Raw genomic sequence first — 21,558 nt, forward strand, 5'->3', positions numbered from 1 at the left:
TACACTCAGCCTTTGTTTACTACGAGATAACGGTGGCGGACAGGAAGGTGCGAGCAGGAATGTAATGTGACGGAGGTTGTCTGGAAAGCATAACCTTGGCCAGGAATAAGGCCCCAATGCGAACGGGTGAAACATAATGGTGGCGCACCGTGAGCCAGGCAAGAGCGATTAATTAGTTAATATATAGATGATATGCAATTAAAACTTGATTGGGTATGCTGATGAAACCGAAATGTAACTGAGATAAGAAATTACTATAAAGAATGCTGTATACCGGAGCTCGGTGGGCTTTCGGTGACAAGTTCATTGATTGCCTCAGCCTTTGTTTGCAAATAAAAGTTTAATTTTCTTGAAGAATCGTCTGTGTCTCCAGGTCATTTCAAGTAACCACGACATTATCTTGCATTTCTTACGGTCCTTAAGCACCTCGTTGCAAAAGGGATTTCCTGCGATTCACCATCTGCGATCCTCTGTCATCCTGCCCCATGTCAGCGCACCGGAGTCTTCTGCGCCCTCTACTGGTGACTAAAACGGGCTTGATGGTTAATTCACGCGCCTGGGGAACCAACAGGAATGGGATTTACAGAAGTAAGGATGCAATTAAATAACTTCATTGGAATTGCAAAAGACAAGAACAAATAATACACAGAAGGCGAACAAATAAATGGAGTAATTTAACATTGTATAATACTGTGAGAAACGAAAGTACCAGTAAATGTTTCTTAACCAGCTGATCACTGTCACTGTCCCCAGAGTGATTGCCCCGATTTTCGTGGTGCAATTTTTTTTTGGCAACAAATGGCCACGGATCGATCAAAAGTGAAGGAGACTAAGTACCAGACTGAACAAAGAGGAACAGCGTGGATGTTAAACACCGATGCACACTCAGACAAGAAGAAAATTCCAGTTAGCATGTGAGCATTCGGAATCCTGCTCAGTATCTGGTGCAGGACAACGATCAGCAGATCCCCCGCTTCCAATGCAACCAGTTAGCGAGTGAGAACTCCGGAGAGAATTCAAAATACAGATCTGCAAAGTGACTTCGGTTCCTTCTGCAGGATACCCTAAAGTTTACCCTCCAAGGTTGAGTCGGTGGTGAAGTAGTCGAATGCAACGTTGGCATTCATTTCTAGCGGTATAGAATACAAGAGCAATGATGTGATTGTGAGGCTCTATAAGGGCTCATGAGACCACACTTGGAGTATTGTGTGCACTTTTGGGCTCCTTATTTTAGAAAAGATATACTGACTTTGGAGAGTGTTCAGAGAAGATCCAGGAGAATGATTCAGGAATGAAAGGGCTACCTTATGAGGAACAGTTGACATCTCTTGGGCTGTATTCCGTGGAGTTCAGGAGAATGAGGGGGGATCTCAGAGAAACTTTCCGAATGTTAAAATGCCTTAACAGATTAGATATGCCAAAGTTATTTCATATGGCAGAGGAGTCTAGGACAAGAGGGCACGACTTCAGGATTGAATGACGTCCATTTAGAAAAGAGATGGGGATACATTACTGTAGTCAGAGCATGGTAAATCTGTGGAATTTGTTGACAGGTCGTTGGGTGTATTTAAGGAAGAGATAGATATTTTCATGATTTGCCAGGTCATCAACGGGTAGGGGAGGAGGTAGATGCGTAGGGATGACCGGAAGAACTGGATCAGCCCATGATTGAATGGAGGGACGGACTCGCTGGGCCGAATGGCCTGCATCTGCTTCTTTATCTTATGGTCTTATGCTCATACGCAATCAGCGCAAGATTAAATTCCTCACGAGGTCGTTACGAGGGGCATAAAATCTTAGTGGTTACACATCCGGTAGCGTGTTCCTTTAATTTCATGAGGGACAATGTACAAGAACAGAGATATGTTATTACAAATGTACTTGGCTCGTTTCAGCTCTGACTGAAGAGCTAGTCACAGCTTTCGACAACGCACTATCGGGAGGAAGATCCCCTGCACAAATGTGCTGAAGACTCTCACCAGTATGTTCCTGGGATGGAAAGTTTGACAACAGGGACACACAGATACCCGGGATAAGAGCTTATTCGTGGTTTTCATCAGCAGTGAATAACTAAGATAAAGATCACTGATGATTCGGCAATTTCATAAATGTTGAGGGAAAGGTGGACAATGGGGCATCGAATACAAACACCACAGAACTTAAATTCCATTCAATATCAGAATTAGAAACCGGTTTATTAACACTGGCCTCTGTCGTGAAATTTGTTAACTTAGCAGCAACAGTTCAATGCAAAGCATAATATAGAAAAATTTAAACAAACAATAAATAAGTAAATCAATAATGGTATATCGGTATTGAGCAGATAAGAAGTGCAAAAACAGAAATAATATATATTTTAAAAGTGAACACAAGTGAATCTGCAGATGCTGAAAAATAAATACAAACGCAAAATGCTGGCAGAACTCAGCAGGCCAGACAGCATCTATGGGAGGAGGTAGTGACGACGTTTCGGGCCGAAACCCTTCAACAGGAGTGAAGTAACACGTCGTCACTACCTCCTCCCATAGATGCTGTCTGGCCTGCTGAGTTCTGCCAGCATTTTGTGCTTTTATTAAAAAAGTGAGGTGGTTTCATGGGTTTAATGCCCATTTAGGAACCGGATGGCGGGGGGTAGACGTGTTCGTAATAGTGACCCATTGAAACTGGCGGGAGGAAAGGATTTGGGGAATGCCTAGGGTGGAGCACCGCGGGAGGAGTGTGAGACGGATGTCATAGAAGGAGAAACAGGGGCGGAGCGTGAAGCGGTTACAGATATACCCAGATATGATTTTTGTTTTTGAGGAATAGAGAGCATGGCGGTAAGGGTAGTATTTCTCTCTGCGTGTCGGATGTGGGAATACTGGAAATCTTCCAGTCTCACAGAGTGCAGCGAGAGTCTGTGTTAGGGATCTGGAGCTGCGGCTCGATGAACTACAGCTTATTAGGGAGAGTGAACAGGAGATAGAAAGGAGCTATTTGTCACCCTGAGGCTGCAGGAGTTAGATAATTGGGTGACCGTTAGGGGAGCGAGGGAAAGTGCTCAGATAGTAGAGAGCACCCCTGTGGCCACCCCCCTCAGTAATCGTCATCTTGTTTTGCATGCGGCTGGAGGAAGTGACCTGACAGAGGACAATCACAGCGATCTGGCACTGAGCGTGGTCCCGTGGTGCAGAAGGGAAAGAGGAATATGAGGAATGCGGCATTCACAGGGGATTCCATAGTGAGGGAACAGACAGGGGATTCTGTCAACCTGATAGAGGCACCCGCATACTGTGTTGCCACCCAGGTCCCAGGGTACGGTTTGTCTTGGATCGGATGCAGGGTATTCTGAATGGAGAGGGTGAACAGCTAGAAGTCTTGGTACACGTTGGTACCAATGGCATGGGTAGAAATAGGGAGGAGGTCCTGACATGGAGTTAGGTAGGAAGTTGGAAAGCAGGATCTGCAGCGTAGTATCCTCGAGATTGCTGCCTGTACCTCGTGCTAACGATTCGAGAATAGCACAATCAGGCATGTTAATGAGTAGCTGAGACTGGTGTACGGGGCAGGGTTTCGGGTTCCTGGATCATTGGGACATGTTCTGCGGGGGGTACAACCTGTACGAAGAGGACGGATTACACCTGAACCCAAAGAGGTCCAATAACATCGCGGGCACACTTAATTGTGCTGTAAGGGGTGAGTGGGGAGGGGGGGGGTCGATGGGAACCAGGGTGATAGGCATTAGGAAGGGGAAAACAGAAATAAGTCACAGATAGCGTGCAACAGAGATGATAGAAATGAAAGGCAGGAGATGAGGCATAATCACAGCCAATGGGATGAGTTACAGGGCAATAGAGGCGTGGTGCAGTTAAATCAGAAAGCAACAAATACTGGAATGAAAGTGTTGCAGTAGAATGCACGCAACATAAGAAATAAAACGGACTATCTTTAAATTCAGCTACTAATTGGCAAGTATGAAGATCTGGCCATCTCTGAAACTTGGCTAAAGGATGGCTGCCGTTGAGAGCTGAACGCCCAAGGATATACGGTGCATCAGAAAGATGCAAGGGGTGGGGGAGTGCTGGTGTAGCCCTGTATATAAAAAATGATATTAAATCATTGGAAAGAGATGACATAGGGATTGGAAGGTGTAGGGTCTCTATGGGTTGAGATAAGAAATGGCAACGGTAAAAGAACCCTAATGGCAATTGTATACGGGCCTCTAAACAACACCCCGGATTTGGATTACAAATTACACCAGGAGATAGAAAAGGTGTGTCAAGAGGGCAATGTCATGATAATCGTTGGGGATTTTAACATGAAATTCGATTGGGAAAGCCAGGCCAGTACTGGACCTCAAGAGAGAAAAACTGAAGAATGTCTAAGAGAACAGCTTGTTGTTGAACCCAATACGGGGTCGGCCGTGCTGGATTGGATTTTGTGCAATGATCGGGGGTGATAAAAGAGATTAAGGTTAAGGAACCCTTAGGGAAGAGTGATCACAATATGATCGAGTTCACTTTGAAATTTGAGAAGGAGAAACTAAATGTCAATGTGTCTGTATTTCAGTGGAAAAAAAGGAAAATTTAATGGCATGAGAGGGAAACGGGCTAAAGTTGACTGGAAAGTGACACCAGCAGGAAGGACAGCAGAGCAGCAATGGCTGGAGTTTCTGCGAAAAATTAGGGAATTGTGAGACAAATATATTTCAAATAAGAAAACATTTTCGAATGAAAGATGGACACTACCGTTACTGACAAGTAAATTCGGAGATAAAATAAAAGTAAAATGGAGAGCATACAAGGAAGCCAAATCTAGTGGAAGGTAGATGATTGCGAAGCTTTTAAAAACTTACAGAAGGAAACTAAGAAGGTCATTAGGTAGGAAAAGATTAATTATGAAAGGTAGCTGGCGACTAAAGAGAAAAAAAGAATTGCGGGTAGATAGAGGACTAATAGAAAATGACGCTGGAGATAATGTAATGAGAGACGCAGAGATGGCAGAAGAACCGAATGTGAATTTTGCATCAGTCTTCACAGTGGAAGACATCTGCAGTATACCGGACATTCAAGAGTATCAGGGAAGTATGTGCAGTGACAATTACGACTGTGAAGGTGCTCAGGGAGCATAATGGTCAGACAATGGACAAATCCATTTTCAGGATGGAGTAAAACGGGGGAAGATGCCAAAATAAGAAAATTGGGAGGAGCTGGAAAGAGCACAAGCTAGAAGGTAGTAGATGAAACTGGATGCGTGGGATAGTGGGCGAAATGTAGCTTGGGTGATAATGGGAAAAAGCAAAGAGCTGGAGAAGAAGGAATCTGATAGGAGAGAGTGGATCATTGGAGAAAGGGAAGCAGAAGGGGACCGAACTGAGGTGATTGGCAGGTGAAGAGAAGAGTAGAAGGCCAGAGTGGTGAAATGAAGAAGAGGGAAAAGGGAGGGGGAAAATACCGGAAAGCCGAGATATCTGTGTTCATGTCATAAAATTGGAGGTTCCATAGACAGAATTTAATTGCAGTTTACTCCTCCAACCTGAGGCTGCTCATGTGGCAGCAAAGGAGACGATGTGCGACATTTCTGACCAGGAATGGGGATTGGAATTGAAATGTTTGGCCACTGGGAAAATCTGCTTTTTGTTGTTGGAGCTGAGATGCTGGACTAAACGTTAATTAATCTGAAGAAGGCACGTCTGTATGAAACTTCGACATTATTCATCTCCATAGAATTTGCCTTATCCGTTGAGTTCTTTCAGCATTTTGTATGTGTTGTGATTATTGTTGTTAACGGTTTTCGTGCGTCCATTATCTTCGTAAGTCTGGTTGCGATATCAGGTTAAGGTTCTTCAATATATTACAGGAGCATACAAACAACATATATTTTTTTATATTTCTATTGAAAGATCGATAACTGAGACAATTTCCCAGAGCGGATCTATAATCGAGACGAAGTCTATGGAGTCTGGGAATGGACAAGATCAACAATAAGAATCATGAAACCGAGAGGTGAGACTGAGAGACTTTCACGGCAGCATTCACTGAATTCTCGATTCATCATTTCTTCGTCTTTGGGATTTTGCAATTTCGTGTGAAGCTCTCCATACCTCATCATACTTGGAATTTTACCTGAATGAAATCATGCTTATTTTTACCCCAGCTGTTGGAAAACACGTCAGCCTTGTGTACAATTGAACACTCAGCGTGTTAGATTGAGTATAAATGAATGACCGTGGAGATTCATCAGCTCAGAGTTTCTTCAGCGAGACTGCGGGCAGCTCGAATACAGAGTGAATCACACACGGAATGCCTGAAACTATCTACAGTATGAGAAAGATATATTACTTGATCATTACCGTTATTGGTGTCCCTGGTAGGAACAGACGCGAACTAATCTTTGCAGTTCAATGTGCGCGGTTTTTGGAGCCGTTCAGTCACCGACAGCCGTTGTGATGCCGGTGTATTAGTGAGTGTAGTGCAGTCATTGTGACAGAACTCTTGTGTTCCGTCAGAAGGTTCCTTGCAGTTTAATCAATAGACAAGGCTGAAAAGAAGAAACAAAAAAAAATATTAACTGAAACAGATGTAGAGTGGAAGATTGCGGGGAGATGGATATATTTTGTGGACATGACTGGCAGATTTGATTTATCAAGGTAAAACCGCTATCAAAGTAAACTCCAATTCTCCAGCGTGCTCGGCAGCATCCAGGGCCACGGCGTTTTTTTTTCCGCCCCAATAGTTCAAGATGCTTTAATTTCAAACTGAAAGCAATTGTGCTGTGTTTCAAAAAATGCTACAAGGTTGAAGAGAACGCGGAAAGCGAAACCCTGATGAGATTCACTTGTGTGTTCAATCTCGGACCATCGGGAGTTTTGAAAATTCAAATCGTGTCGCTGTGTGTTTTCGTTTACAAGGGTTTGTTTCCACGCCTTATTATCGGTGAAGAGGGGTTTCGCCAACCAGAGGTGTCTGTTAGATGCCTGACTGGGTAATGTACATGCAATACTCTGGTCTGGAAATATAAACATCGAACCATTTGGAATAATGCTTCTGTAATTTGGAGCAGGTCAGGAAGAATGTGCTAAAAAAAAATGAAAATGGGAACTTCCTGATCTGATCCGTTGTCGTAGTTTGAAGGAACCGCATCCAAGTGTATTTGCAGAATTTGAAAGCAGCGAGCCCAGCTGGGCCGGCGAGGGCAGGTGACAAACCGGAGTCGAAAAGGAGATGGATGCCTGCGAACAGAGGAAGTAAATGTGCTACGAACTTTGAACGTTGTAAATGGACAACCTCAGAGGCAGCGGGGCGTAGCGACATGCGATGAGCGCCAGGATATGAAGGAAGTGCCGAGGTATCCAAACTTTACACATCGGTCGTAAAGCTCCCTTGGCGATCAGTTGACAGTGCCTCATTCCCAAATCCTGCTCCTCTTGCAGTACCGAGTATGTAACCTTCCTCCCTGCTTGCGCACCATTGCTCAGTCTGCGAAGCACGATTTAAACCTTTTAAACCTCCAGTATTGAGCGCCCGCCAGGTTTGATTGTTCTCTCTTTACAGCTTATCTCTGTCCCACAGAGCGTGAGAGAGTAATTCATTGATTCCTTCTGCTGTCCCCCCCCCCCCCCACAATGAATTTAGTACCGATTGTGATCCTGTCCCGGGGGAAGTGCGGCCTCTCCACCTGCACCACTCGCTACCTGGTAGTCATGACAACGGTGGATCTATTGGCTGTTGTCTTGGTGGTGATATTGTGGCCGATCAGTTATTACTACTTCCCTGGGACTTTCCTGGCCATCACCCCCGTATGCAGTGTGATTGCTGCCCTGACAGAGACAGCCACAGAATCCTCTGTCTGGTCAGCTGTCAGCTTTCCCTTTGATCGGTTTGTCGTCATCTGTTGCCAGAGGTGGAGAGTAAAGTATTGCACCGGGAAAACTGCGTCTGTGGTTCTGATAACAACCAGTGTTCTGGTCTGTTTGAAACATGTGCCCTACTTCTTATATTGCAACCCGTGAAAGTGATTGACAATATACCTGGAGACTGCGTTCCAAAGACGGGATACTATACGGATCCCGGGTGGGTGGGATATGACTGTCTTACTACTGTTCTAACGTCATTACTCCCATTCAACTAATTAACAAACAAAATATCTAACCTCTTCTCAGAGGCGGTTGCCGTGATTTCCATCTGGACACTGCAGGACACCGAAGAACATGACAGCGGAGAGAATAAAACTGGTTTAGAGCCCGAGAGAGGACAACACAGGCAAACACACATTCACACCTTCAGCCCGCGACATCCACCTTCTATCTCACCTTACCTTTTCTGTTTATTTGCCCAGCATATTCCAGCCCTGTCACCGTCACAACCCTGTCATTAATGATAAAGCGGGAGAGCATCCAAGGGTATTTAAAACCTAATCAGCAAAATTGCATCTCATTTGTTACTTCAGTCTTTTGCGTCAGGATGAAATGAAAAAGAAAGTCACCAGTCTAAGGAGCTTACAGTAAATCTCGCACTTGTCCTTGGTATCAGATAAAGCTGTTGTGGAGAAATGATTAACACTACAGAACTCCTGGATTTGGTTCATAATTGTGCAAATTTCCATGGAACACCCAAATTCCTACTCCAGGGAGAAATGTCACCTTCCTTCCTGATTTTGAATGAATGATGCTTGCCACTTGATGGCGACTGTGTGAGCAATCAAATGGCATATTCTGCTTTAGAGCCTGAGAAAGGAACAACACTTCGTCTTGAATTTGTTACTCTTTCAAAGTGCATGTTTGTTATTTTTGTGTCAACCGCTTGGTCCTCTATTGACACAAGGAACCACTCAGCTTCTGAGAAGAGATCTCCAGTTTTGAGCCTGTCCTCAGACGCTTCACATTGACACCTTGTCTGCTCAGATAGTGGATCTCACCCGTGGACGGTTATGCTCATCCATTGGTTAACTCAATCCTCTTTAGCAGAGTTTCCCAACCTACTTTAGCCCCAGTGCCGCGAGTTGAGAACAGTCCAGTGCCCCCGTCACTAACTTATGCATCTGCAACAACGTCTGCTAGGGTGGTTAGGTCGGACGAGATCGCCAAGTGTCAGACGCATTGTGATGACGAATGCTCAAGGCCTGCAGTGCGATGCTTCTTCCTGTGTCCCAGCGCCACCACCTTTTTTGGAAGTGCCTGCTCTACTAATGGTCGGTCAGATCTGATGCCTTAAGTGATGGCTTATCGCCCCACCAAGATTCTTTAATGTCCCCCTGGCGAGTGTTATTTGCTCCTAAAGCCATCTTAGGACATGTAACCACCCCAGAGGGAATAACTGCTCGATTGTGATCATTTCTTCATCTTTCTGGTCTGAGCTTTCATTTCAGTTCAGAATAGTACATGCTCGCAGCATGTTGAATCCTGTTTTCATTGATGAAAATACAACCTTAGAAGAGTTACAGTGAGTAGGACAGAGGGAATGGGACTCCCTCAACACTGTGTGTGCAGCTCCCTCAACATCTTGCTTGCTCCTCTCCATAGTGCCCTCACTTTATCTTCCACACACTTTCTCCCTACCCTTCACCCTCCTCTCAATTCTCAGCACACCTTCCTCTCTGCTTCTCCTCCATCTTCTCTCACTCTCCATTTCCTCCACTCCCCTCTTATCCTAATACATCCTCTCCCACTTCCTCACCTCCCTCTCCTACTCCAGTCACCCCAACTTCCGCTCACTCTCACCTCTCTTCTCCCCTTTCTGTCTACAAACCACACACCCACCCCGACACTGAATCTCAGCCCGTGCTCACTGCAGGATAGCAACCCGTCCCTTTCAATATGCGACAGTGACATCGACAAGATAAGTAGTCTTGGTGACATCGGAACATACTGGCGTTTGGAGTTGGATGAAGCAGAGGAGGGAGAGAAAGTGACAGAGAGATAGAGGAAGAGGGAGAAAGAGAGAAGGGGGAGGAAGAGATAGAGAAAGAGGGGGAAGGAGGGTTGGAGGGAGGAGAGAACAGGCTGAGTGGTGGTTGTGAAAAAGAGGGAGAGAGAATCGAGAGACTAGGAGTGTTAGTGAGCAAGACTGAGGAGAGCTGGCAGGGAAGTGTTACAGGTGAGAAACAGAGGGGAGAGAGATGGTGGCAACACCCAGTGAGGGGAGAGAATTGCGGGAAGAGTGAGATGGATGTGGGTAAGAAATAAACGGGGAGCAAGTGAGGGGCAGAAAGAGGCATGGGAGAGAATGACGGAGGAGAGAGATTGGAGGGAATATGAGAGGGAAGAGAGATGGGGAGTTAAGCTGGGATAGAAACCAGGGATTGAGACGGGGGAGATATACGAGGGAAAGGGACATATTGATCAGTGAGAGAGAAACTGACAGGGATCGAAAAGGGCCACTCATTTTAAATGGAGACATATGGAAATTTCTAAAATTCTAAATCTTCCATGTAAATTCCTTTAGTATCAGTGAAGTGTCTATCTAGCTGAGTGTAGGCGGCTGAAATGGGTACATTTTAGGTGGAGATAGAGGGGGATAGACACAGAAGCATAGATCAGTCATGGCCATGTTGAATAAACATAATATCATAAGTCTTCCTCTTTCTTATGAATTGATTTCCCTGTAGTCTGAGGGTGTACCCCTGGTCCTGGGCTACGCATTATGGGAAACATGCTTTCTATCTTGGCTTCACAGTAGTCAGGAAACCCGCCCATAATTCTAAACTCCAGCGGGAGCAGCACAGAGACATCAAATACCATGAGCTGTGGTCTTGTTAAGCAGCTTCAGCTGCAGCACCTTGTTCAGAACCATCTGAAAATCCAAATAAACAACACACACCACCTTTCTTATTTCACCAAAAAATTCCAAGAGATCTGTCTGGGAAGAGGAAAACCATGCTGTTTTGTCCGTACAGGGGAGGATTTAAAAGGACTGTCATGGAACAGAATCACTGGCAGGGTCCAGCTGGCCAGAGTTGACTCTCTACTGTACACTAGGTGTGTTATAAATTCAATTAAGTACCGGAGACAGAGTTTAAAATAAACTGATTTATTTGTTTCAGATTCAGAATATTAAACACCAGTCCCATTAAAGGTGAAAGAAGAAACTCCTCCCATTCCCAGTGACCAGGGTGCAGAACTGGGTGTGGTGAGCAGCAGCAATAATTGCAGAGTTCAGCACCGACAGTCACTCTCGAAATTGCATTCAGCAACGGTGATGGACAAATATCCAGCATGCAGCTCATTGAAACTTTCTCCCCAGTGTTAACCCGGTATTGTGTCACAAGTGTAACATGCTGCAAGGTTTCACTGCTCATGTAATGGCCTCTCTGTAATGTTTCACTGCTGAGGTAATGTTTCTCTGCAGCAGCAATGTTTAGGTTAAGACTACAGATAACAGGGTTTTGGAGTGTGGGGGTATCCAATGAGAGAAACATTCTTTCTTGTGAGTCTGGAAGAGAGAATTTGTGGTCTTTCGCTAGGGAGAGATGAGAAGACGTGAATGGAGAGAGCGGGCCCTTTTTCTTTGTTTACTTTACTAACCCTATAGTCAAAGTAAGAATTATAAAGCTCAATCGTTTAATCGCATATTGTGTACTGTTTGTACTTTCGGGGAACTGATTTGTAACAGGGGACACATCACACAGCATCCACCCAAACGAGATTTCACAAGTTTGGCCGGGCTGGGGGCTATCACTCCTACATTAAGCTGCTAGCCGAAGCAAGAGTTACATACGCCTAGATGACTGAGTGAATCGCGTCCCAAGGTCTGAGCAGGTGATCAGCCTCTACCCACTGTGAACTCGCTGGTGTCTCTGTAGTTGAGATGACCAAGTGAATCCCTTCCCGCAGTCTGGGCAGGTGAACGGCTTCTCCCCAGTGTGAACTCGCTGATGTACCTTCAGTTGAGATGAGCAAGTGAATCCCTTCCCACAGTCTGAGCAGGTGAACGGCCTCTCCCCAGTGTGAACCCTCTGATGTACACTCAGTTGGGATGAGCAAGTGAATCCCTTCCCACAGTCTGAGCAGGTGAACGGCCGCTCACCAGTGTGAACTCTCTGATGTATGTTCAGTTGAGATGACTGAGTGAATCCCTTCCCACAGTCTGAGCAGGTGAACGGCCTCTCGCCAGTGTGACCTCGCTGATGTACCCTCAGTTGGGATGAGTAAGGGAATCCCTTCCCACAGTCTGAGCAGGTGAATGGCCTCTCGCCAGTGTGAACTCGCTGATGTACCCTCAGTTGGGATGAGTAAGGGAATCCCTTCCCACAGTCTGAGCAGGTGAATGGCCTCTCACCAGTGTGAACTCGTTGATGTACCTTCAGTTGGGATGAGCAGCGGAATCCCTTCCCACAGTCTGAGCAGGTGAACGGCCGCTCCCTTATGTGAACTCGTTGGTGAGCCATCAGGTACGACGACCGAATGAATCCCTTCCCACAGTCTGAACAGGTGAATGGCCTCTCACCAGTGTGAACTTGCTGATGTGACTTCAGGTTAGATGAGCAAATGAATCCCTTCCCACAGTCCGAGCAGGTGAATGGCCGCTCCCCGGTGTGAACTCGCTGGTGTTTCATTAGGGAGGATGACTGAGTGAATCCTGTCCCACAGTATGAGCAGGTGAATGGCCTCTCTCCAGTGTGAACTCTCTGATGTACCTTCAGTTGAGATGACCGAGCGAATCCCTTCCCACAGTCTGAGCAGGAGAACGGCTTCTCTCCAGTGTGAACTCGCTGATGTAGCATTAGCTCAGATGACCGAGTGAATCCCTTTCCACAGTCTGAGCAGGTGAACAGCTTCTCTCCAGTGTGAACTCGCTGATGTACCTTCAGTTGAGATGACTGAGTGAATCCCTTCCCACAGTCTGAGCAGGTGAATGGCCTCTCCCCAGTGTGAACTCTCTGATGTACCCTCAGTTGGGATGAGCAAGTGAATCGCTTCCCACAGTCTGAGCAGGTGAATGGCCTCTCCCCAGTGTGAACTCGCTGATGTACCTTCAGTTGGGATGAGCAAGGGAATCCCTTCCCACAGTCTGAGCAGGTGAACGGCCTCTCTCCAGTGTGAACTCGCTGATGTATTTTCAGTTTAGATGAGCAAGTGAATCCCTTCCCACAGTCTGAGCAGGTGAACGGCCTCTGCCCACTGTGAACTCGCTGGTGTACCTTCAGATGGGATGACTGAGTGAATCCCTTCCCACAGTCCGAGCAGTTGAACAGCCTCTCCCCAGTGTGAACTCGCAGATGAGCCATTATGTCAGATGACCGAGTGTATTTTTCCCCACAATTTGAGCAGATGACCAGCCTCTGCCCAGTGTGAACCGACTGCTGTGTCCACAGGTGGGAAGACCGACTGGATCCCTTCTCTCACACAGAACAGGTGAATGGCCTTGTCCCAGTATGAACCTGCTGATGTACCTTCAGTTGAGACGACCAACTGAACCCATTCCCACAGTCTGGGCAGGAAATAACGGGCGTAGAAGTCAGTCAGATGATCGAGTGAATCCCTCCCCACAGTCTGAACAGGAAGGAAGATGAAGTGAATCCCTTGCTCCACTTCGTAAATATCTGGTCAGAGACAGCAAAACTGGCATGATATGTTTGAGATTCCAGTCGACAAATTCCTCATCATTTTCAACCTGTAAAAAGATTTACTAAGTTTTACTAAGATTTACTAAGTCAATGGGTGTCAGACAACATTTCAGATGAGATCACTTGACTCGTCAAGGTGTGATATGGCTTCACAACATTTCAGTGAATTTCAACCCAAGTTGGAGAGAGAAGTCATCTTCTAACTGGGCACAGTGCTGGTATCTAGAATGACCATCAAATTCTCTGATGCTCCTCCTGTCTCTATGAGAATGGGGCATTTCTAACATCTCCAATCTGTGACCTGGCTCACTTTGACTCTGTCCATTGGTGTTATTCCCTGCTCCCACTGAGCTGCATGGGTGCCTGGCCCCACAGTAACTGAAACACTCTCACACAAATAGCCGGTACTCATTCCAAGCACCCACCACTCTCTGTGTAAAAAAACTAACCCCTGACATACTCTCGGTATCTGTTTCCAAGCACCTTAAAACTATGCCCCTCATGTTAGCCACTTTAGACCTGGGGGAAAAAGCCTCTCATCATGCCCCTCATCATCTTTTCACCTAAAATATGCTTTAAACATAAACAAGGGAATCATACATTGCTTTGAGGTTTTGTTAGAAGTATACAAAATTATTAGGGTACAGATAGGGTAAATGCAAGCAGCATTTTCCACTGAGGTTGGGTGGGATGATAACCAGAGGTCATGGGTAAGTGGCGAAGGTGAAAATTTAACGGGAGCGTGTGGAAAAAGTCTTCACTGAAATAGTTGTGAGAGTGCGGAATGAGATGTCAGCATGAGTGATGAATATGAGCTCAGTTTCACCATTTTAAAGAAGTTTGGATGGGAGCCTGGATGGTAGGGGTATGGAGGGCGATGGTCCCAGTGCAGGTAGTTGCATTAGACAGCTTAAATGCTTTTTCAGCATTGACTAGATGGGCCAAGTAGCCTGTTTCCATACTGAACTTCTGTAGGTTTCTGTGACAGAGAAGCTGGACAAACTTGTTTGGAAGGGAAAAGGTAGGAGTGACAACGGAGCAGCAATGGCTGGAGTTTCTGGGAGCAATTCGGGAGCTGAGTGATCGATACATCCGAGGAAGTGAAAGCATTGGAAAGGCAGGAGGACACAACTGTGGCTAAAATGAGAAGCCAAAGCCAACATAAAAGTCAAAGAGAGGGCAAACAAAAGAGAAAAATTATTGGGAAGCATTTGGAAACCAACAGAAGACAACTAAAAAAAGTCAGATAAGCTCAGTGCATGGAATCATGATATTGTAGTCATTAATGAGTCTTGGTAGCACCCAACAGTCTGAGGCATTTAGAGGAACAAAATATCCGGGGCCTCAATATCTCTTAAAAACCCAGGTTCCCTGCACCAGTTACCATGCAACCTTTATTTTGGCAGGCATGTACAAACTCTACACCCTCAAAATTTCACTTCTGAAGGCCTCCCACTTACCATGTACTCCTTTTCCAGAAAACAGCCTGTCCCAAACCACACTTGTCAGATCCTTTCTGATACCATCAAAATTGACCTTTCTCCAATTGAGAATCTCAACCCGTGATCCAGACCTCTCTTTTTCCATATTTTCTTTGAATCTCCTGGCATTATGATCACTAATTTCTGTCACCAGCCCTGGATCATTTCCTAACAGCTTCCTGCACACTTCTACATCGGGAATCCTACCTACTGAGTAAGGGCACATTTGACAAACTCTACCCCATCTAGTCTTTTTACAGTATGGAAGTCACAGACAATATCTGGAAAGTTAAAATCACTTACTGAATCAACCTTTGTTTCTTGGCATGGTCTGCGATCTCTCTGGAAATTTGTTCCTCTAAATTCCTCAGACTGTTGGGTGCAACCAAGTCCCAGTAATGGCTACAATATCATAATTCCCTGTCCTGAGCTCATCTGGCTTTCCTACGATGCTTCTTGCATTGTGATATACACAGCTCAGCACATTCATCGCACCATGCTCAACCATTTGATTGCTGACTCTATCTGAGGTCTGAACAACATCTGACTGGTCTGAACAAACTCTTCCTCATTGGCACAAAAACAATGGAGCTGATTGTGGAGGACAGGAGGAATGGACACAGACTAACCCCTAATGACGTCAATGGACCTGGGGTTAAGATGGTGAACAGCTTTAAGTTCCTCAGCATAAACATCACCAAGGATCTCAAATGGTCTGTACATACCAGCTGTGTCTTTCACCTCAGATGGTTGAAGAAGTTTGATTTGGGCCCCAAATCCTAACAGATTTCTACAGGGAGACAATTGAGAGCTTCTCGATTGGCTGCATCACTGCCTGGTACGGGAACTGTACTTCCCTCAATCGCAGGAACCTGTAGAAAGTGGTGCAGACAGCCCGGCACATCTGCAGATGTGAACTTCCCATGATTCATGGAAAAGAATAAAGTGAACTCGTGAAAAAAATAATGAACTGATTGTGGTGTGGTTATTGCTCCGGCGAATTGAAGTTTACACCATAAAAAGTTTCCCATCCGGATACATCACACCTTTGTGTGGCTACTCTCTTCTGTTGACTTCAAGAAATAGCAGAGAACTGTGGACTTCACTGAGCACATCATGGAAACAAGCCTCCTCTCCATGGATTCGCTCTATACTTCCTGCTGCCTCAGTAAATCAGGCAACATAATTAAAGATTCCCAGAACTCCAGACCAGACATTCTCAATTCTCAACCACCCATCGGGTCGAAGATAAATGAAAACACAAAAACAGAAAATGTACCACCAGGCCTAGGGACATTTTCCATTCTGCTGTTATAAGCAAACTGATTATTCCTCAGGAATTCCTCAGCTTCCTTCTTGCATTAATAGGGATATATACCTTGAAACATCGGCTGCACTTCGGCAAGTTTTAACAGTGGAATGGAGTGAATGAAAAAATGCCCGCCCACAATGAGAGGACGTGACACTGGATCTCACTCCCTTGTCTGAACGGAATAAAGATTAAACTGCACAACCACGAGAATAACCCACATATGTAAGGTACCACACACATGATGTTAGACCCCGGTGTAGCAAACCCATGCATGACATCAGGCATGTGGGGGGGATAGGATTTTTGGTTCCATGGCTCTCTTCCAGGGAAGGTGGGACCTGTACAGAAGGGACCACAAGGAGAGAGAAGGTTCTTTGGAAACTGAAGATCTGAAGGCAGATAAGTCACCTGGACCAGATGGTTTACACACACAGTTCTGAAAGAGGTGGCGGGAGGGATTGTGGAGGCATTACTAATGATCCTTCAAGAATCACTAAATTCAGGAATGGTTCTGAAAGACTGGAACATTGCAAAAGCCACTCCACTCTTCAAGAAGGGAGAGAGGGAGAAGAAAGGAAACTATAGGCCACTTAGACTGACAGTGGTTTGAAAGATGTTGGAGTTGATTGTTAAGGATGTGAGTTTGGGGTACTTGGAGGCACAAGATAAAATAGGCCAGGGTCAGCATTGTTTCCGCAAGGGAAAATCTTGCCCGATGAATTTGGTGGAATGCTTTGAGAAATAATAAGCAGGGTAGACAAATGAGAGTTTGTTGATATTTTGCACTTGGATTTTCAGACCTTTTAACAGGGGTGCCAAACTCATTTTAGGTCACGGGCCGGATTGAGCAAAATGCAGCTTCATGCGGGCCGGATCAGTCGGTCGCGTGCGAACGCAGCTTTCGTTGCATCCGTTTTTTTCAGCCTGCTCTCATGCATCTCAGTCTCTGCTATAACTACAAAGTGTTTCACTTTATAAATTCCGTTTCTTATGAAGAAGACTGCCGAATAAACACTAAAAACCCTGAAAACCTGGTACCTGAATAAACTCAGCATTAGCTATATCATACGCCATAGGCGCTTCGATTACTGGGGCCAGCTTTAATAGTAATTAGATATTATCTCGCGGGCCAAAGATAATTCCACTGCGGGCCGGATTTGGCTCGCGGGCCTTGAGTTTGACATATATGTTTTACAAGGTACCACACACGAGGCTCCTTAACGAGCTCTGAGCCTGGTTGGGCGGCGATGAGGAAGGAGCTGATCTCGGGTTTACATTGTTATGTGTGATGAGAAAACCATGGGGAGATGGGGTCCAGAGTTGGCCCCCCGTGAACTATGCTGCTAACGAGAAGGAGGGATAAAGATGGGGAGAGGCGCCATGCTGCACATGCTGATAATGAGAGAGACACAAGGATTTAAAATTATGGCTTCTTCGCTGATTGTTGACTTTACTCCCAAGGACTCTGCCTGCTTGTGTGAATCCTTGCTGACACAGCAGAGTGATGCCAGGTGCCTGCTGAGACAGGAGGAGGGAGTGGCCAGTTTAATGGATGGCTGGAACCCCAGCTCGGGAGATAAAAGACGAGTCTGCTGAGACACAGGCAGACACGCCACTGGACACTGAATGAGTGTTGTGCACCCACAGGAAGGTGGGGGCTTGGAGGATCGATTCGGGGGATTCGGTCCGAAGCTCACAGTGTGTGAAGGCAGGCCAGTAGGGGCTTGTGTGTGTGTCTGTCCTCGCCTGGGTGACAAGTCCAGCACTGAAGAACGGTCTAGCCGGGAACGGAAGGGTCATAATAGATGACCACAACAGGTCAAAGGAACAAGAAGACAACGGAAGGTTTGCCTGCTGCAGCCGCTCATCTCTTGTCCACTCTCTCTATCTCCAACGTCACAACAGCAACTACCTCAACCCAAACTGAACTGAACTCTGCATTATCTTAAGACTATTCATTTACCCCTTGACTACGACAGAACTTGGTTTTGATTCTTATTCCTACACTTCTGTATTTATCATTGCTAACCTGTTGTATATGTATATTTGCATTTTGGATACTGTATTACTTAGTTTATTAATAAACACCTTTAGTTACAGTACCACCAGACTCCAACGTATAATTCCATTTCTGCTGGTTTGGTTACCCGGTTACAGGTTACGTGACAACCTAAATCGAAGGTCGGTTGCAGGGGGGGAAAGGGTTGGGATGGAGACAGAAGGCTGGACAATCTGGGCCTGGAATGTAGGATCAGTTAGTTGTGGTTCCCCAGCAGTGAGAGTGGATGCTGGTGACATGAATCTGTTGATGTGTACGGGTGTGGGGTAAATGGTGGGAAAGTTGTGGGGCTACTGGCTGGTGGAGGGAGGTTGGGGATGTGGGTTATCGGACAAAGTGTGACCCGGGAGGATGGTTCCGAGGGCAGATTACATTGTGAGCAAAGGAGGATCTGGTCCATTGCATCAGACAGCTTTCAGGAAGCAACAAATCTCTCTTTATGTTAATCACTGTCTAATCTTGCTGCTACCATTGTGTTTGTCGCAGAGCCCAGAGTCTGGGAACAGCTCGATGGTAGGAAGCAGATGGTGATGATGGGAGGCTGTTTATTGGAATCAAGGCCCGTGCCTCCTGGAGCTCCCCAGGGTAACACCCATTGCTACTTGTCATCTATGTCAATAATCTGGTTGAGAATGTACGGGGTATGGGTAGTGAGTTTGCAGCAAGTAATTGCAAACAATTACTTCTTTTTTGCAAGATAATAAATATAAACACCCCTCTTTCCCTCTCCACACTCAGAACCAACCAAAAGCTACTTCAGAAGATGCAAGCACTTCAAATGTGCAAACACTGAGGGAATGTGTGTGAGTTTAAAGAGCCGTGCTACTGACAGCACATTAGCAGATCTGGAGTGATTGCAACTGGGTCTGATAGAGGCATAACTGGTATTTCTGGGCACATTCAGTCTCACTCCAATTATTCCCTAACTTCCTTTGTACAGTTCTGTGATGTCTAAAAGACCAGTATTTGAGTAAATGAGACTCACCAAACTTTCTCCTGACTGAATCAATGGAAACTCTGAGTCAGAAGGGTTTCTCTCCAGTTGGTTCTCTCAATCCTCGGGCTGGTTCACGTGTTGCTGTTCCCTCGTCTTCAGTTGTGGTTTGCTTCCAGTTGTGGGCTTTTCTTCCGATAAATCTCTCACCGCAGGTGTAACTTTAACATGAGAGATAATGAACCATGTTAACAATACAAAGGAGAACAAAATATTTCTGCTCCCTGAACTCTAAACATTGAAGACAAATATAACGATCTCAGTGAACAAATCTGTCCCTGACACGTCACAAAACCTGATATGGGATAGGAAGGAGTCATCATTCAGTCATTGTTAGACATAAGATGTAGGGACAGAATTAGGTGATTCGATCCATCGAGTCTGCTCCACCACTCAACCATGGCTGAGATTTATTCCAACACCATATTCCTGCCTTCCTGCTGTAACCGTGAAGCGACTTAGCAATCATGAGTATATTAATCTCTGTCATAAACATACCCAAATGGCAGCCTCAACCAACCTCTGTGGCAACAAATTCCACAAATCAGACATCTTTTGGCTGAAGAAATTTTTCTCATCTCAGTTTTAAAGGGAAGCATCTTTACTCTGACACTGTGCTGTCAATCGCAAACTTTCCATGTCCACTGTATCCAGGCTTTTCAGCATTCGGTAGGTTTACTTCACCATACATCCCTCCACTTTCCCCACCATCCCGCATCACCATTCATCCGCGGACTGTGGGCACACACCACGTGATCGTCCGTCACAAAGGGAAAGGCGGAGCAGATCTGCGGCGCACAGCCTCACGTGACCTATTCGCGGGACGTCCGTTTCAATTCTGTGGAAATAGACAGCCTGGGCTCCTGGTTTGGATCGCTCAATGCAGATTCAGTGAAGCCGACACATTTCTGACGAGCCCAGATAACTGGGTACTAAATGAGAAATTGGCCCTCGGTTCGGAGCTCACGGCCAATATCGGATCTCCCCACTCGGGATCGGACTCAATACTCACCGATGTGAAAGTGATATCTTCGGCCCGCAGACAGTGATCCCGACCCCCGGCTCCCCACCCAGGAGGCGGGAACCCTTTGCCGATCCCGGAGCAGATGTACTTCAGCACTGTGAAAGCGAGCACACCGCCCTCCTGTAGACTGTGAGCATGCGCGAAGTAATTGTTGTATCATCCGGAGGGCGGGGCCTCGGACACAGACGCCCAGATACTGCCCATCTGCGGTTAAATGGGAGGGGCAAACGATTTCACGTGACCGGTGGGGGTCTCCCACCCCCAGACAAAAATCCAGCTTCCCATCATTCTGTAAAGAAGCAAACTTACCGTTCACATCGCCTCTCACCCTAAATGTGTCAGACATTTCAACCCGCAGGAAAATTATATCGTCTGTTCACTGTATCTACTCCTCTTGTAATCTTATAAATGTCCATCCAGTCTCACCCCAGCCTGCGCCGCTCTGGAGAAAACAACACAAGTTTGTGCAGCCTCTCGTTATAGTTCATGCCCTCTAATCCAGACAATATCCTGGTAAACCTCTTCCACACCCTCTCCAAAGCCCCGACATCCTTCCAAGAATGGGGGCGCCCAGAACTGTCAGAAACACTCCAGATGTGGTCTAACTAGTTTTATAAAGCTGTGTCACGAACTGTAACGTTTGAGAAACGAACCAGCAGCAATAGAGTTCACACTGGAGTCTGGTTTTAATGTTAAACCATTTCTTTTTAGTATCTACTTACAGTAACTTAACGAAATAAAGGAAAGGTAACAGTGTTATGTGTATACATGTGTAAATATAACTCCCAAACTATCGAGCCTGAGGCAACAAAGCTCAGAGTCTTGAGATGGTAAAGTAGGAAAGTTCAGTAATCCACGGAATAAATGATGGGAGAGAGATATTTGTGATCCAGGGTGAAACGTAGAGAAAAGGCCGTTACTTCAAAATAACCGTCAACGAAGATCTTATCCGTTGAATCCGTCCATATACGAGTTATCAGCGAAAGTGACCTGTCACAGGAATACCGTCTACCGGGGTTGCCACACAACATACCCTGGCAATGGTTAACACAAGCGGTCCCCCAAGATATTCCACAATCCATTCCTATGGATTATACGAAGTGACAGCCACACACATTCGTTGTGGTTCCCTGTACCGATGATCAA

The 21,558-nt window shown here is 45.8% G+C and overlaps 1 protein-coding gene and 1 long non-coding RNA gene across 4 annotated transcripts in view; both read right to left on the reverse strand.

The window, feature by feature from the left end:
• Nucleotides 1–321: 321 nt before the first annotated feature.
• The window catches only part of LOC140722704 (uncharacterized), a 328,213-nt gene continuing 306,976 nt past the window's right edge, over nucleotides 322–21,558 (reverse strand). Inside the window, exon 2 of the long non-coding RNA XR_012097720.1 lies at nucleotides 322–556. This is a non-coding gene — a long non-coding RNA (uncharacterized lncRNA). The remainder of the gene's footprint in view (nucleotides 557–21,558) is intronic.
• LOC140722700 (uncharacterized) lies at nucleotides 10,991–21,529 on the reverse strand. 3 transcript variants are annotated; one of them, XM_073037398.1, is made up of 3 exons: nucleotides 21,446–21,529; nucleotides 19,380–19,549; nucleotides 10,991–13,589 (listed from the first exon to the last, which is right to left on the reverse strand). In XM_073037398.1, the coding sequence occupies exon 3, from the start codon at nucleotides 13,201–13,203 to the stop codon at nucleotides 11,746–11,748; it is 1,458 nt and encodes a 485-aa protein (XP_072893499.1). In that variant the 5' UTR covers nucleotides 13,204–13,589; nucleotides 19,380–19,549; nucleotides 21,446–21,529; the 3' UTR covers nucleotides 10,991–11,745. The 3 variants fall into 3 exon arrangements, with proteins under 3 accessions (XP_072893499.1, XP_072893498.1, XP_072893500.1); XM_073037397.1 differs by lacking the exon at nucleotides 21,446–21,529 and adding an exon at nucleotides 20,401–20,541; XM_073037399.1 differs by lacking the exon at nucleotides 21,446–21,529 and adding an exon at nucleotides 19,994–20,011.

Source organism: Hemitrygon akajei, unplaced genomic scaffold (genome assembly GCF_048418815.1).
Source record: "Hemitrygon akajei unplaced genomic scaffold, sHemAka1.3 Scf000085, whole genome shotgun sequence".
NCBI classification, from domain to species: Eukaryota; Metazoa; Chordata; class Chondrichthyes; order Myliobatiformes; family Dasyatidae; genus Hemitrygon; species Hemitrygon akajei.